The 14,694-nt window shown below is 44.2% G+C and overlaps 1 protein-coding gene across 1 annotated transcript in view; it reads left to right on the forward strand.

The window, feature by feature from the left end:
* Positions 1–2,158: 2,158 nt before the first annotated feature.
* Positions 2,159–14,694, forward strand: part of LOC136568967 (phospholipid-transporting ATPase FetA-like) — an 83,006-nt gene continuing 70,470 nt past the window's right edge. The window contains exon 1 of the mRNA XM_066569213.1: positions 2,159–2,276. Coding sequence (XP_066425310.1) covers positions 2,159–2,276 — 118 coding nt within the window. The remainder of the gene's footprint in view (positions 2,277–14,694) is intronic.

The raw sequence follows: 14,694 nt of genomic DNA on the forward strand, positions 1-14,694 counted from the left end.
AAAACATCAATCTAAAGCCGTATTCTCGGGTCCAAATTGTTAACCATTGTTAATTTGTAGTTATTTTTACTTTAGTGACCAACACAGCACGGACAGGAAAGAATTGTAATTTTGTGTATCCTCCAAGACTAATTCTGAAAGCTACATAAAAGTCTTCCTATCAGCTCGCTGACTCACAGCTGCAGTGCTTGGAGGCAAAATGCTAACAGGAGAGGCTGTCATATTTCCAGTTCACTCTGTGGCACCTTTTTCCCTTAAGAAGACCTCCTGTTTCAATAATAGTATCATGACCCAATACAATAACTGGAAACTCAACAGAAAAAAAGCTTATTCATTTGTGCCCAAAAGAAATGTGATTATTGCCATTTTGGGGGAGGAAAAAAAAAGTCTGTTTAACAGGACTTTGGGTCAGCCTTTGCCTTTGTTACATGAAAGAGACTTAGAAGTTCCCATGTTCTGAGGCATCATTGGTGTGTCTCTAAATACCTTGTAGTTGGCAATGTCTCCTGTTTGGTCTCTTGATGAAGTGAAGAATTATTATTCCCTTTTATGAATAAGGAAAGAGAAGCACAGCAGCATTTATTGACTCATCCAGGATCTCTCACAGATGTGAGAGGGGATTTGAGTCTCACTTCAGTGTTGCTTGGGCTGTTATCCTTCCTTCTTTGGGTCGTGTCCACATGACCCTATTAGTCATAACCATGGCCCATTATCTACTAGGAGATCTTTGAAGAAAATTGTAAGCTTTCACTGCTATGTTTGCAATCCCGTCTGCTGCTCTGAAAGCGAAAGAACACATTTAGTTTGAAAAAGGCTGCAGGAAACAGTGGTACTGATGAATCTCTTTTCATTAACCAAGAACAGACAGAACAAAAAACGCCCCAAACAGATAAGGTGGTTAAGAAGGTGTGAATTACCTTTTAGAAAGGCTTCTGATTCAATGATTTAGCATATTGGAAAGAATGTTTTAAAAAAAAAAAATTTCTTTGAAAAAAATCGTTATCTATTTAAACCTGGCACTAATTTGGAATTTTTCAGGCAGAAGGTGTCATTAAACCTAGAAGAAGGTTGCAAAAAGACTTTAAAGGAGCAAATCAAAGCTTGTGAATTAGCACTGGAAGTCTGCATTATCAAAATGTAGGAAAGCATGCAATACTGGTGTTGCAGATAGACGTCGTTACTTAGACAATTTAATTTTATTGCAAGTTTTCATATTGCACCCTATCACCGTTGTACTTAGGTGGCTTTTTTAGATTAGTTCCGTCTCTTCTCTATCTCAGATTTATCTTTGTAAATGTTTTATTTAGTCTCAAGTGGGCATTGAAACAAAAAAAGTGTGTCAAAAGCCGAACCTACATGGTTTTTCCTCATAACCACGGAATCCAGAAACACGAATCAGGATCCTGCAGCACTCGGCCCCCTAAACTCCTCAAACAAGCAACCATCCCACAGAAGCTGGGTGCATTTTATAGGTCCTTATGGGAGGCAGTGAAATGTCTGACCTGTAAGAAAGAACAGATTTTGTGACTGAAATCCTCCGAGTGCTGTCCGAGAAGACAAATCTGCCAAAAGCCGAGCTCAGGATCCGCCTGGGCTGGCAAGCAGGGTGCACCACAGGCTGCATTTCCCCCAGACGGAACCCGGAGCCCTGCCTGCGGTGTACAACCCCCTGCAACACCTGGTGTCACACCCGAGTCCAACGATCAGTTTTTATTTACTCAGCGCTGCGCGGTGCCACGTTCCACCCACGGCCCCGGGAACTTTGCCTTTCCCCCGCAGCCCTTACCGAGGGCACGGGGCGCACCCTGGCATCCCGACACTCCCGGATCGCGCTCAGCCTGCCCCGCATCCCGGGAAGCGCGGTGTTCCCTCGCCAGCCTCGCCTCCCAGCTGTGTCCAGGGAGCGCAAAACAAGCTGCGGCTCTTTGCATGGTGCTGGAAACAATCCCTTCTGTTCGGCGTGACAAACGGCTCCAGGTTGAACACAAGATACAGACCAGCCAGGTAGGACAATTTCTTTATTTCTTCTCCTAAGAGAAAAATGTAAAAACTTGTACAGAAGCCCAGACTTTAGCTTTTGTGTTTGTTTGTTTTTTTTTTTTTCTTTTTCTTTTGCATACTGCATTATTACTCCATCTGTGAATGTTACTTCTCGATAATGAGCCTGGTTTCAAAGTTTTCTGTTCGCAGTGCCAGCCCCGGTGTGTCAGCAGCACTCAAAGCTAAAGCAAGCTGGGACCACTGCAGTGTGGCTTTGGTAAAGCTCTCCAAAGTCGGTGGGAAAGCACATGTTCATTTATTGGCCTTGGATCCAGGCCCTGCTTCTCGCTCTTCGTAAATTTCTGGGAAGAAAGAAGAGAGAGCTGGGCCTCTCCTTCTCTGTGAAAGGTGCTCTGAGTTGTCCCTATCATCATTATTGCCAATTGCATTTTAATTTAACAATAAAGACACAAAACACAGGCCTCCATCATAAAGAGGTTTGCATTGGAGCTGATTGTCTCTGGAGGGCATGTGCTCTCTCTCAAACTGCTGGATGGGCCAATTAGCAAGTTGTTTTCTGGCCTGTGTGTGCTAAGTGATAAATGGTGTCACTGCATTTAAAACTGGAGGGTATGAGACCGGGTATGCATTTGCACCACTTGTTTAAGACCCTTATATAGAAATCAGAGGATAGTGATTTCTCCTGGACAGTCTTTTCTTAGCGTAGTTATTTTTGTTTCATTAAGCCAGTATGTGACACACTGCAAAGTCAACTCGTGGATGCCCGAAGACTTTGCAAAGCTTTTGCTAGAGGTAACACATCCAAAGTATCTTCTGCACCACCCCTTCCCCCCAAATCCTTGCTCATCTGATTTACTAAGTCCTCCAATGTTTCCTCACATCTGGCACTATTTTGACTCTCATCCCAGGAGTAAGACACTTTAACATGTATTGAAAAAGGACTTTCACCACAAAGCACTGCTCTTCTCTCTCTGCCCATGATTATTTAGGTATCCTGGCACCTGCAAAAGAAGTCCCATGAAAGCCAGAAGGAGATTTTGCTAAATGAGGCCATGAGGGAAGGAACCTCTTTGTTTTAGGTAAAGCAAATTTGCAGTGATACCTAACTCTGCAAATATTAAATTACTTCAAAAACAGTATTGAAAGCAAAGGTTAAGGCCATACTACTGGTGATCAGAGGCACTCTCTTTATTTCTCAGCATTAACTTGGTTGCAAAGCATCAGAGGAAGGTAACACTGCAATTCATAGTATTGAAGTAACTGTTTACTTCCTTTTCGGTGGATGGCTTATTTTTCTTAGTGATAAAAGCTCCCTGTGGATGTCTATTTAGTCAAATGTGTGATTTACTGCACCTTAGCTCTGGTTCTAGGTGTTGGTTTATTCATGACTTACACGAAGTTCTGCATTACTGAAAGTCACTGTTGCAGTCTTAAGTAAAACAAAGATCACTGGAAGGTAGGCTAATTTGCTGGTATCACAGTAAATCATGCTGTTTTGGTAACAGTATAGCTCTCTTCAGATCAGCCAGGAAACAATGCTGACAGTTTCACTGGGAATAGCTTGTCTCTATCAAAGACAGATCCCTGGTTATGACCAGTCTGTGCTAGAGGGAGACTCTGGACTCACCTTGCACACAGTCAGATTGGCAGTGTTTAGTCTGGGTATCAGTCCAGCCCCTTAGACTGGATGTTTTCATGTGCTCGGCACTGGCTGTTTTCATGTGCTCGGCACTGGCTGCAGGAGGAGCAGAGCTTTGTTCCTGCACACCTGTAAAGTGGTGTAGAGGTAAGGAGGAAAATCTACCTGAGTACCCGAGACTCTTGGAGCAGGAAAAGTCAGCGGTGAGTTCTGCTTTACAGTCTGTAGACCTATACCTAATCTATATGCATATTTAAATATTTAAAGCTGATTTTCACACTTTAATGGTGGAATGTTCTGATTTTGCCAGGGCTCCCAATGCCATACTCTAAGCAGGAGCAGTGAAAGGGTTGCAGACGGGGCTGTGATCCATAGATAAACAAGACTCCTTTTCCCTTTCCCTGACTCACTCCAGGGGCCTGTGCAGCTCCCTGCCTGCCTCCATAGGTGATTCAGTGTTACTCTTGAATCCATTACTTCCTTCCTGCTCCGTTGTTCTGGTGGGTCTGAATTTACTGGGATGTGCAGTTACTGCAAGTTGCATTTTCAGTGGGAACCTGGATTACCCACAAGTTTAATATTTAGATCTCCACTTACTTTCCCCTGCCCTTCAGTAACAGCTGCAGTGTGCGATTTATACTCTTGTTGTCCTGTGAAATGCTGCCAATGCATTCCCTACCTGCCATTTCACTTCTTGGACAAACAAGACTTTGTTTACTTTCCCATCTTAAATGTACAGATTTGGCTTTACAAGAGTACAAAAGGTACAGGTGTGAGGGGAGTCAGAACAATAGTTTTGCTTAATTTATGCATGTTTGCAAGAGAGTAATGTCTTGCATTCCAATTAGGATTGCTCTCCCTTGCCTTCTAGACCCCTCCACCCTTCCAGCCATGTCCTCTGAGTGTTTTCCCCCGAGGGCTCTGTCTTTGCACTGGTTGGGATAGATGTATCCTAAAGGCTGCTCCCCCACAGCAAAGCCACCCAAATCGGAGTGCATCTCTTCCTGAGCTGCTGAATTTATAGGAGCTGCTATGTGAGCATAAACTGAATCTAATGCTGATTTGTATTTATTTATTTGTGGGACTGCAAACCATGACTAGTCCAATTAACATCCTCTTCAGCTCTATCTGCTGCAAGATCAACTGATGCCTCAATGCCTGTGTCAGACTTCTCAGGTACCTTTCAGGAAGCTCCCGGCTCCACTGCCGGCAAACACACAGGCATCCCACATTAAATTCACTGGTTTCCAGTGCTTTTTCTTACTACTATATCCATCAAGCAATTGGGTTTGTCTTTAAATTTCTTTCTAATTCTACAGCTGTTTCTCTTCGTCCTGGTTTGCTCCTAAAGTGAATTCTTTTGCCTCTGCTGCCTGGCCTTCACAGCTCAATAAATGCATTCCTTTTTTCCTCTTTGTGTGATGTACAGCCTCCATGGAGGCCTCTTCTTGTTTCATTAAGAAGCAAAAGACTTGAAACAAAAACCAAAAACCTGAACAAAATTGTAGAACACTTGCAAGATCAGCTGCTGAAACAACTTTCCAAGAAACCATTAATCCCAAAACTTTCCACTACATCAGATATTGATTAATGAAGGAATATACACTTTGGTCTATTTAAATTTCATGCCTCACTGGCATGATTGTCTCACGCCCCAGGCATTTTTGGGAGTCTCAAGGTATAGCTGTGTGAAGTACAACTTCACCACATGCTAGAGAGATTTCCCAGCTACACCTGGACACCAGACATTACTTTTGACTTTGTGTGCTTGCCAGAGATTGTCATTCTCTGGATTGTCACCAGTTTAATTTCTGATCAACCCTTGCTACAAAGTTGTACTGCAGGTCAGCTGGCCAGGCAAATGTGCTTTTCTTTATTTTGGTTTACAAATAGCATTTTTTCTCAGCATTTTTTTGCTGGACTAGTGTAAATACACTCTTTCCAAATATGCTCTGCAAACTCACTTGGGACACTGACTTTGACTATCCCCTTTGTGTTTAATGCTGTTTTTTTCTCCTACAGCCAAAACAGCAATGTGATTGTAGGAAAAAATTCAAGTCCTTGCCTGGGCAGACACCACCTGTTAAGCAGATGGCATCCAAAGAAACACTCAGACCTCTGTCTGACCTGTTTACATCTCTGTACCACTCTCGTCCCCAGAGCTAATCCAATCATGCTTTTCTGAGAGAAATTATGACTTTCATTTGCTGACACAAAGCATTTATTCCGTTCTGATTACACCATCTTTACAAAGTCTTTAGGGATTACATGTGTTTTCTAGTACTTGGCTTCACCCAGGGAACTTGGCCAGATACTAACAGTCCTTAGAAGACATTTCTGCTTAACTCAAGCCCCGTGAATATTTGCTGTCAAACCAGCCTAAGCAGCTACATGGGCAGCTGGGCACAGGGGATACCAGCAGCCCAGTGTGGAGCTGGGCCACAGCAAAACATTGCAGAGCTCTGCTTTTGAGATGTGACACATCTGGAATGAGGAACATGTTGGTTTTTTGCCAAGATTCAAGGTTATAATCACAGAATCCAAGAATGGTTTAGACTGAAAGGGACAGTAAAATCATGTATTTCCCGGGCCCCTACCATGGGCAGGCACAACTTCCACCAGACCAGGTTGTTCAAAGCCCCATCCAGCCTGGCTTTGAACACTTGCAGGGATGGGACATCCACAGCTCCTTTGGGCAACCTGGGCTAGTGTCTTAACACTCTCACAGTAATAATTCTTCCTAATATCTAATATAAACCTACTCTCTTTCAACTTAAAGCCATTCCCACTTGTTATATCACTGCATGATTTTGTCTAAAGTTCCTCTCCAGTGTTTTTGTAGGTTCCCTTTACATGTTAAGAGGCTGCTAAGAAAGTTAAAAATGAAGATTTGGAAATAATGGAACGCAGTGCAAAAAGAACCTAAAATAACAAAACACGCCCTGGAGATTTTGCTTAAGAGCAGTTTCTCATTGTCTGCACTAATCCTCATGCAGTTTCCACCTCTCTTTCTATTATTTTAAGCTGGGATATCCTGTGATTATCTAAAGATTATCTATCTCCTTGTGGGGAGGAGGCACCAAAAATGGTTGAGCTTTTATGCTTCAGTGCCACACCAAGATAAAGGGCCGTGGGTTTTTCTACTTCCTTATTAAGAAAACTACGTTCTTTATTTCTCCTGACTAGGCATTTGGTGCTGCACAGTACTGTTGAAACCTTACTTCATTCCCTTTAGTCCCGGCGTCTTTTGATAATGTGGGGTTTTTTGTTGTGTTATCTTCATATAGTACATTACCAGTTTGAGGCTGTGTGTCATTGCCTTCTGGAGATACACCAACAAAGCCTTGATTACTCTATCAGAAACAGAAAATGCTGTCCCTCCTTATGGGGCCCACAATTTATTCAACCCTTAAGCAGCACATGAAAATCAGAATGGTATGACAAATGGTAACACTTGGATTACAGTGTTTAAATACCTACCTCTTCCTTTCCTGTATCTCCTTGTTTTTAAAGGGATCTTCTGTGATACTGCAACATATCCCAGCACAAGAAATGGCAGTGATTAACCTCAAATGAGTTACACTACACACCCACATCCTTGTGGCTGTGTGCACTGCACGTTTCTCATTGGCTTAGCTGCTGCTGCCTCCTTTGGGTTCTCCTGAGCTGCTGGTGAGGAGCATGTCCTCCTTCACTCTGCCATCACATCCTGAAGGCCACAGGCACCCATCAGGTTGTTCCTCTCCTTCATAAGGCTGCAGAGGGATTCACATGCACAACTTCTATCTCCGTTTACAGGAATTCACTGCCTAAACACTGACTGCCCATGTGCACGGGGATGGGAATAATACATGTCTTTGCTCTCAGCCAAGCAAGTGCAAAGGAACATGCACTTCTGTTAAATACCTGGAGAACAGATGCCAGAACAATATAACATAAATTAAACTTGCACTGAATAAAAGCAAAGGCTGGCAGTGCTGGGATCTGGCACAGCTGTGGATATATATGGCTTATTTACTGCCAAGGTGGTGCTGCAATTGAAGTGCAAACTGTTGATTAAAATGTCATGCAGTTTTGTTGGGGAAATATCCAGGGAAATAAATTATTTTGCACTTATTTATGTCATATTGTGTTAGCACAGATATTTTAGATCTTTACTTAATTACCTGAAGTTTCACATTCCAGAGGGGAGCCAAGTTCTCTCTTGTCAATATATTAGGCTCCCTGGGCCTTGTTTTTTATGATGGCTATTTTTTTTTCCAGAGCGTCTCCTTTACCACCAGGCATGGGCTTCCTTGTTCTTCTCAAAGTTCACAGAACTTGAGTTCTGACAGGTCAAGAAGCCAACTCAGTCCCAGTCATCAGCACTACAAATTATTGTAGCACTACAGTATTATACTCTTGTGTGCTCACATCCCCTTTTGGGATCATGGCTCAATGGAATGCTGGTCCTGCTGCACATCCCTGAAGTGAATATCAATCGATCACCCCCCAAGGCCCTCTGACCTCTCTGAAGTGGGCTGGCTTATCACAATCTAGCCATCAAAAACTATAATAACATAATAAAAACCTAATTATGTAATTGTAGAATGATTTGGGTTGAAGGGACCTTAAAGATCATCTTGGCTCCAACCCTCTGTCATGGACAGAGCACCTTCCACCACGTTAATCTAGCCAAGCCTTGAACATGTAATTCATTAAATAATGCTAGGGGAAAAAAAAAAAGATAATTTGATACTAGGAGTCATTTTGTGGCAGGCAGCAAGTTGCCTCCATATTTATCCTGGCAGGATAGATATAATTGTAACCTGGAAAAGACACAGTAGAGATATGCATGCATACATTATGTTCAATTTGGAATTATGGTTAAAATGCTTATGAGCATAATGGATGTGACATTATTTACAGGAATTCTCTCAGAACATCACTAAGTCTTTCATGGAATGGATAATTGATCTTTAGAGCAATATGTAATGAAATCATGAAGAACCTAAATAAATCCCAGATGCTGAACAGAATGCAGAAGCCATCTCCTCCATGGAGATCCAAGGACTTCCCATCCTTTCCACGCATACCTAGTGCAGAAAAGTGTGGAAGATTGTGGGAAGTCTCTGTAAAATGTGGAGGCTTGGCATGGGTTGGATTTCCTCCGTGTGTTCAACCACGGGGTCCCACTGAAGGGTATCCTAATTCCTCAGTGGTTCGAGCTGGGTTTTTTGATGAGTATCTGAGGAGTGGGCAAGTGACAGTCTGAAGTGTCACCATACATGGCCAGTGTGTTTGTGGCAGCTGCTGCCTTGCCAATAGCAGCCATAGGCCTTGTGCAACACCCCTCTTACAAAGGACACTGTCCTCAGCGGCTCTAGCGGGCTGGGCTGCCGCTGTGCCCTCAGCTATCGATTTTTTTTTCTATTCACATTCGTGTGATTACCTTTTAACAGCCCTCCCAGGCATCCCTCTGGGATTCCCCTCTTTTTCACTGGTGATGATTAGGAAATATGTGTTAAAGGCAGTGTGACACCTCTGGGGTTTGCTGGGCAGGTGATTAATCCCCCGGCTTTGCCTGTGCAGCCGGGCCCATGCAGTGTCATGGGCAAAGGCAGAGACACGGATTTTAATTGCAGGAATGTAATACTGAGACAGGAGGATCTCCACCAGCTCCCTCCAATGTCTGTGTCCATCAAGTCACTCAGTTTCTCACCGGATCACAGAGAACATTTCAGACCTCTCTCCTTGCAACACCATCTTCCCTTCCAGAACAGTGAAATTTTTGGCCAGGAGGGAGTCTGTAAACACAAGATCCCAAATCTGGTGGGAACTGGACTCAGAAATGAGGTAGCCTTGGGCTTTGTTCCCTGCAGAATTGATTTTCTTCTGCACTTTCTTCTGCTCTTCAGTGTAATCTGAGCATCTGAACCCCTGTTTTTTTTGACCAAAAGGTTTTCAGCTCCATCTCCTAAGGGCTGCAAAGGCAACACCTAAGAGACATTATTTCAATTTCTGTTTTAAAATATCAGATGATATCACATCTGCATGGGTTGGTGCCAGGAAGATGAGATCAACAGCTGCCATAACAAGTTGTTGCTTTCTTTTTAAAGACAAGAGTCTGGGCTTTTTTTTTTTTTTTCTCATTATTTTCCATAGCTGGCCATTGTTTGTTAAGGGCTTGGAATACTGGGCAAGGGGCATTGGTGGAGAAAAGGCATCTCTAGCCACACACTCATCCTTCCCTGCTGAAGGTAACTGGCACACTACCATGTCCTGATCAGTGTGACTCAGGTTATTCCACACACACTCACAGAGATATTTTGTGACCATTTCCATGTGGTGTGTACTGGGACAGCTCACAGCTTCTGGAGCAACTGGTGAAGTTTGGGAATACTTCTGTATGAACCTGCAGTGCTAGAGCTGCACCTCAGATTATATCCAGAGAGATGGATGCAAGGAATCCAGAGCACCCCTTCAAATTGGGTTCATTTGGAATTCCTTGGAGGAGTGGTAAAATGAGTTGAGCAGAGCAGCTCCCAAAAGGGAAGGACAGCTCTAGAACAACTGGTCACTTCTTGACATTACCCTTCTCTCCTATTTCATTTTCCACCCACAGGCAGGTCATGATAACAACAACACATAGGATTTAGTTTTCCCTTCCTCTGCAGAGTTGTGGTGTGCATTCTACCAGTAGGATCCTCTATAGAGATCAAGAACACTGCCACTTTATGTGTTATACAGCTTATTTTGGAGTCCTTGGTCTTTTGTTATTTGCCTTATGATTGTGCTGGTGTTTCCTGGACTACAGCAGTTTACAACTTGGATGTTCTCCTTACAGACTATTTTTAAAACAGTTCTCTCATAGCCAAGGAGTGGACAATCATGTCCTGGTTTGTTCCTTTCGGTCCTGTATTTCTCATGCATCTTACTCTGACTTTTGGCAAGAAGAGAATATAGAAAGTCTCTCTGGAAAGCCATCTGACCCCTTGGACCCACTGCAGGTGCTCATAATAACAGATGTTTCAGGTGTCCCCACAGTGAAGTGAGCTTCTTATCCCTCCCCTACACGAGGAGCTCCTCACTGGTCAGGACTAGTGGGGAAAGTTGGGACAAGGGAAGTGTAGGCTGTGGGAGGCAATTCAGTCATCTAAGGCTAACCCTTGGGGGTTTGTGAGGAAGCCCTCCAGAGCCACGCAGAAAGGTTTTTCTGGAACAGTGACTGACATGGGTGGGAACTGAGCAATGCCCTTGTGCTGTTCTGGGGGATGGAGATGAGGTTGGGTGGGTGGAAGTGATCCCTGGAGATTGCATCAGCTCTGGGCTTGGGGGACGAGCCCAGCGTGGCTCATCAGAGAGTGGTACCATCACTCATCTGCAGCGTGGTACCAGCCGTGGCAGAGCAGGTCGAGCTTCAAACCTTGCAGTTCAGGAGTGGCAGAGTGCAGCTGTAAGAGAGTAAGGGAAAGCAAAGAGCATCAGTGCTCCTTTTGAAATATATTGGATCATTGGGAAGGCATCAAGATGAGCACCAGTAATTTTAAAAATGGCATATCATAGGGAGAGATTCTCTCAAGGACTGGCATTTTATTTAAGTCTACATTGTGGGATGCTCCAGGGAGTGCTTCTCTTTTGTTTCTCTCCTATCCTCTAGTTTGCTCCAGTTACTCAAGGGCATATTAAGACATTCAAAATGTTACTAGGTCACCAGACATGTTTGGGTTCTGGGTGCTCCTGAGATAGTCCTCTGCTCTGTCAGCTTTGCTGTTTGAAGGAAGACCAAATCTAATCTGGAGAGTGGGCTGAGAGCACCCTTTAAAACAGTGCTAGTGTGGCTTCAGTTTTGCATCTTGATCACAGTTGAAATGCTGCAGAGGCTGAAGGAATGTAGTCACTTTCCCAGATAAAGTCTGTGGCTAAGGTCCTAATGGCATGAATTTAAATCCATCCCACCCTAGTTAGCCCTCTATGACTAGTGGGCAGTGGGAAAGTGGAGGATTTAAAGGTGAAGGGGCATGGTATGGAGGAGGCTGCTTGGCCAGGAAGACAGCTCGTTTAGTGGAAAAACTACAGATTTAACTTCCCACCACTGTGGATCATGGCAAGTAACTGCTGTCCTGTTGTATCTGTCCAGCTGAGTCTCTGCCCAAACCATGCTGGCATCAGGGACACTCAAACACACAGCATATCTGTACACCCTTTATACAGGAGGTGAAATTTCAACAAGTGCCACTGCAGGCAGCAGTGCTCCCAGCATGTTTGGACATCTGCAGAGGAGGATACAAATCATGTGGAGATTGTGAAGGTGCTATCCAGGGAACAAAGTGTAAGGCAAGAACAAGAGAACCCAGAGTTGGGTTCATAACCCTGAGTAAGTCCTGCTCTTATGAGTGCTTCCATGTGGGTTCAGCTTCCCTGCGTGAGGAGGTTCACTGGAGTCCACAAGGAAAGCATAGCTGAGGGAAAAAGTCATGGTCAATGTATGTGAGATGGACTTTCAGTGCCAAGAAAAATCACAAAACAGCCTTTTAAACCCTTAGCTATTTTAAAGTCTAAACAAGACCCAAGGCTGGGTGACTTTATGGTTGGTTCCAGTTGTGTGTCAAAGGAAGGAGACAAACCTAGCTCTAGGAAAGAAGAAATTACTGTGGCTGAGGCCAAAGTGGTAACATCCAAGTATAAAGACAGCAGCAAAGAAAGCAGGAGTCGTGTAGAATGACTTGTAATCAACTAACATATTAAAATGTCATGAAGAAAAGCCGATGAAAGTTATAAGAAGGAGGAAAACTCCAGAATGAGGCAAAACCAAGAGATTCTCCAAATATGCAGGACCAAAATTAGTCCAGATCCTTGTACTTTTGCTTGCAGGAAAAAAATGTTGCTGTTGCTGTTGAAATGAGGTGTGGGTGGCAAAAAAAAAAAAGAAAATTGGCTAGTGGAAGGGGAATTTCTTCTCCAGTTAGATGCTGTCAAGGTCATAATCATCTGAAAATGACCTGGATCTTCAGGAAATCAGTCCTATGTGCCACGTCCCATGTTGGCTGTTTGTATGTGTGTCCCAACCAGGAAGCCAATTCAGTGAGCATTGTCTCAAATTGGTGTAGTTGGAATATCCCTGAAGTCATAGCAAAGGGCACAGACTATTTTTCATCTTTCAGAAACTGCTTATGGTGTTAAGAGTGTCCTCTTCATTGCCACTCTGTTCCTTAACCTTTATGACCAGCACTGGAGCACTACTACTGCAGCTTCGAGAGTCCTCCATACCTATCCTTTGACTACAGAAAATTTCATTTTGCAGAAAATACTCTTTGGCAAAGCCTTGACTCTTGTATTACTATAATTAATCAGCTGATTAATGCATTCAAGTGGGTAGGTATTAAATTAATTTTAACAGTGTTTATGAATTTCCCTGTAGGAAAACTCAGACACAAGTACACATAGAAATGCTAAAGCTTCTTGTGTTGTCACAATACATGGAGATGTTCCTGGCAGGCATTACTGTGAGCATGACTATGTAAAGAATATGGTGCTTTAAAAATAATTCCAATTCACAGGTATAGGGAAGCTAGAAGTGGATTAAAGTTGTAGTTGCCCCAGTTTTGGTCTGGAAGATTAGAGCAGCTGGCAGGTAAAATGCCAGGGGACTGGCATATAGGAGGGCACTGTATTGTGAGAAGTCCCACAACTTGGGGAAAAAAATGAATGTTTTGTTTGTTGAAGTAGGAAAATGGGGTGGGAAGGTTGGAAGGCTCATGAGAGTGCTGGGGGGTTCTGGTGAGGAGGGTCCTTGTGGCCACAGTGTGGTCAGGCAGGTGTCCCAGAGGGCAGGGGAAGGTCATGCTCTCGGGATGAGCAAGCAATTCGGTGCCCAAGCAATCCTCTGGCTGGCTGGAGGAAGCTCTGTGGTTGAGTTATGCAATTGTGCTCTATGAGGCTTTTCTCTGCAGAGTTTTTGCTACTCACAACTTTGGAAAGTGGGTGAGGTGGAGCCTTGGGATCAGCTCATAGGACTGTGTCTCTGGGTTTAAGGAGTCCTGACCAGCTCTGGTGTTACAGACACAGAGAGAGGGGCTGCTGCTAAGAAATGGATCCCTTCCCAAGTTCATCCTTTTTGAAAGCAATTTGATATGTTGGACTCTTTTACTTGCTTGGTTTCTTTTTGAAAGCTTCTGCGTCGGCAGGAGGTAGGTAAAGCAAGCAGCTGTTTCCTCTGGAGTTAATTGGGGTTCCCCAAGCCTAGGTGCTGTGCTTTTCTGCTTTACTCCTTCACAGTTTGTAGCACTGAAACATTTTATTTTTAAGGGAGCTACTACACTCTCCCTCCCTACAGGAAACAGAATATAAAAAAAGAAAAAAGGGAGGAAAAGAAAAAAAAAAAAAAAAAAAAAAGAAGGAGTTGGCAAGGAGCCAAGCCGAGTGACTGAAGTAAGAAGTAGGGAACTTGGAGTAAGTGTAGTTGCCGGGACACTGTATGTCAGAGCGAGTCAGCGGCGGATTTTAAGGGTGTCGGAGAGGACACGCGATGCCCATCGCTCGCCGCAGATAAGGTTTGCGTCCTTAGGTGAATGTCCTGGCGCTGCGACTGCGAGCGAAGCCGTCGGTCTTGGGAGGGGATAAAGCTGCGTGTAAATGAGAAGAGAGGAGTGTACCGGAGTGCTATGGAGGGCAGCAACTTTGCTGCTGTGACTTTTACAAGCCTTCAAGGGTAAGACTGAACGCTTTCCTTCTGCTCTCTTATGTTCCCTGCCGGTTTCGGGGTGGTGCGCGGGGGGACAGAAACTTGTGGGGTTTTTTTTTTTAGACCCAAGAGTTTTGAGGAGCGTAATCAAAGCGCTCGGGGTTGGGCTTTGCCTACGGGCGAGCTGAGAGACGTCTGGGTGGAGTGAGCTGAGCTGTGCATGATTCCGAGCAGCAGCAGGAGCAGGAGCAGCAGCGGCCGCCCGGGGAAGCTGCTATTGTTTGTTCCAGAGGGATCAGACTGCCTTTCTCTTTGGGAACCCGCTCCGCCGCAGCCACAGCTGTTGATCCGTAACTTGAGCGTCGTCGCTACTAACTCACCCAGAGGAGCT

The sequence above is a fragment of the Molothrus aeneus genome, chromosome Z, assembly GCF_037042795.1.
Source record: "Molothrus aeneus isolate 106 chromosome Z, BPBGC_Maene_1.0, whole genome shotgun sequence".
NCBI classification, from domain to species: Eukaryota; Metazoa; Chordata; class Aves; order Passeriformes; family Icteridae; genus Molothrus; species Molothrus aeneus.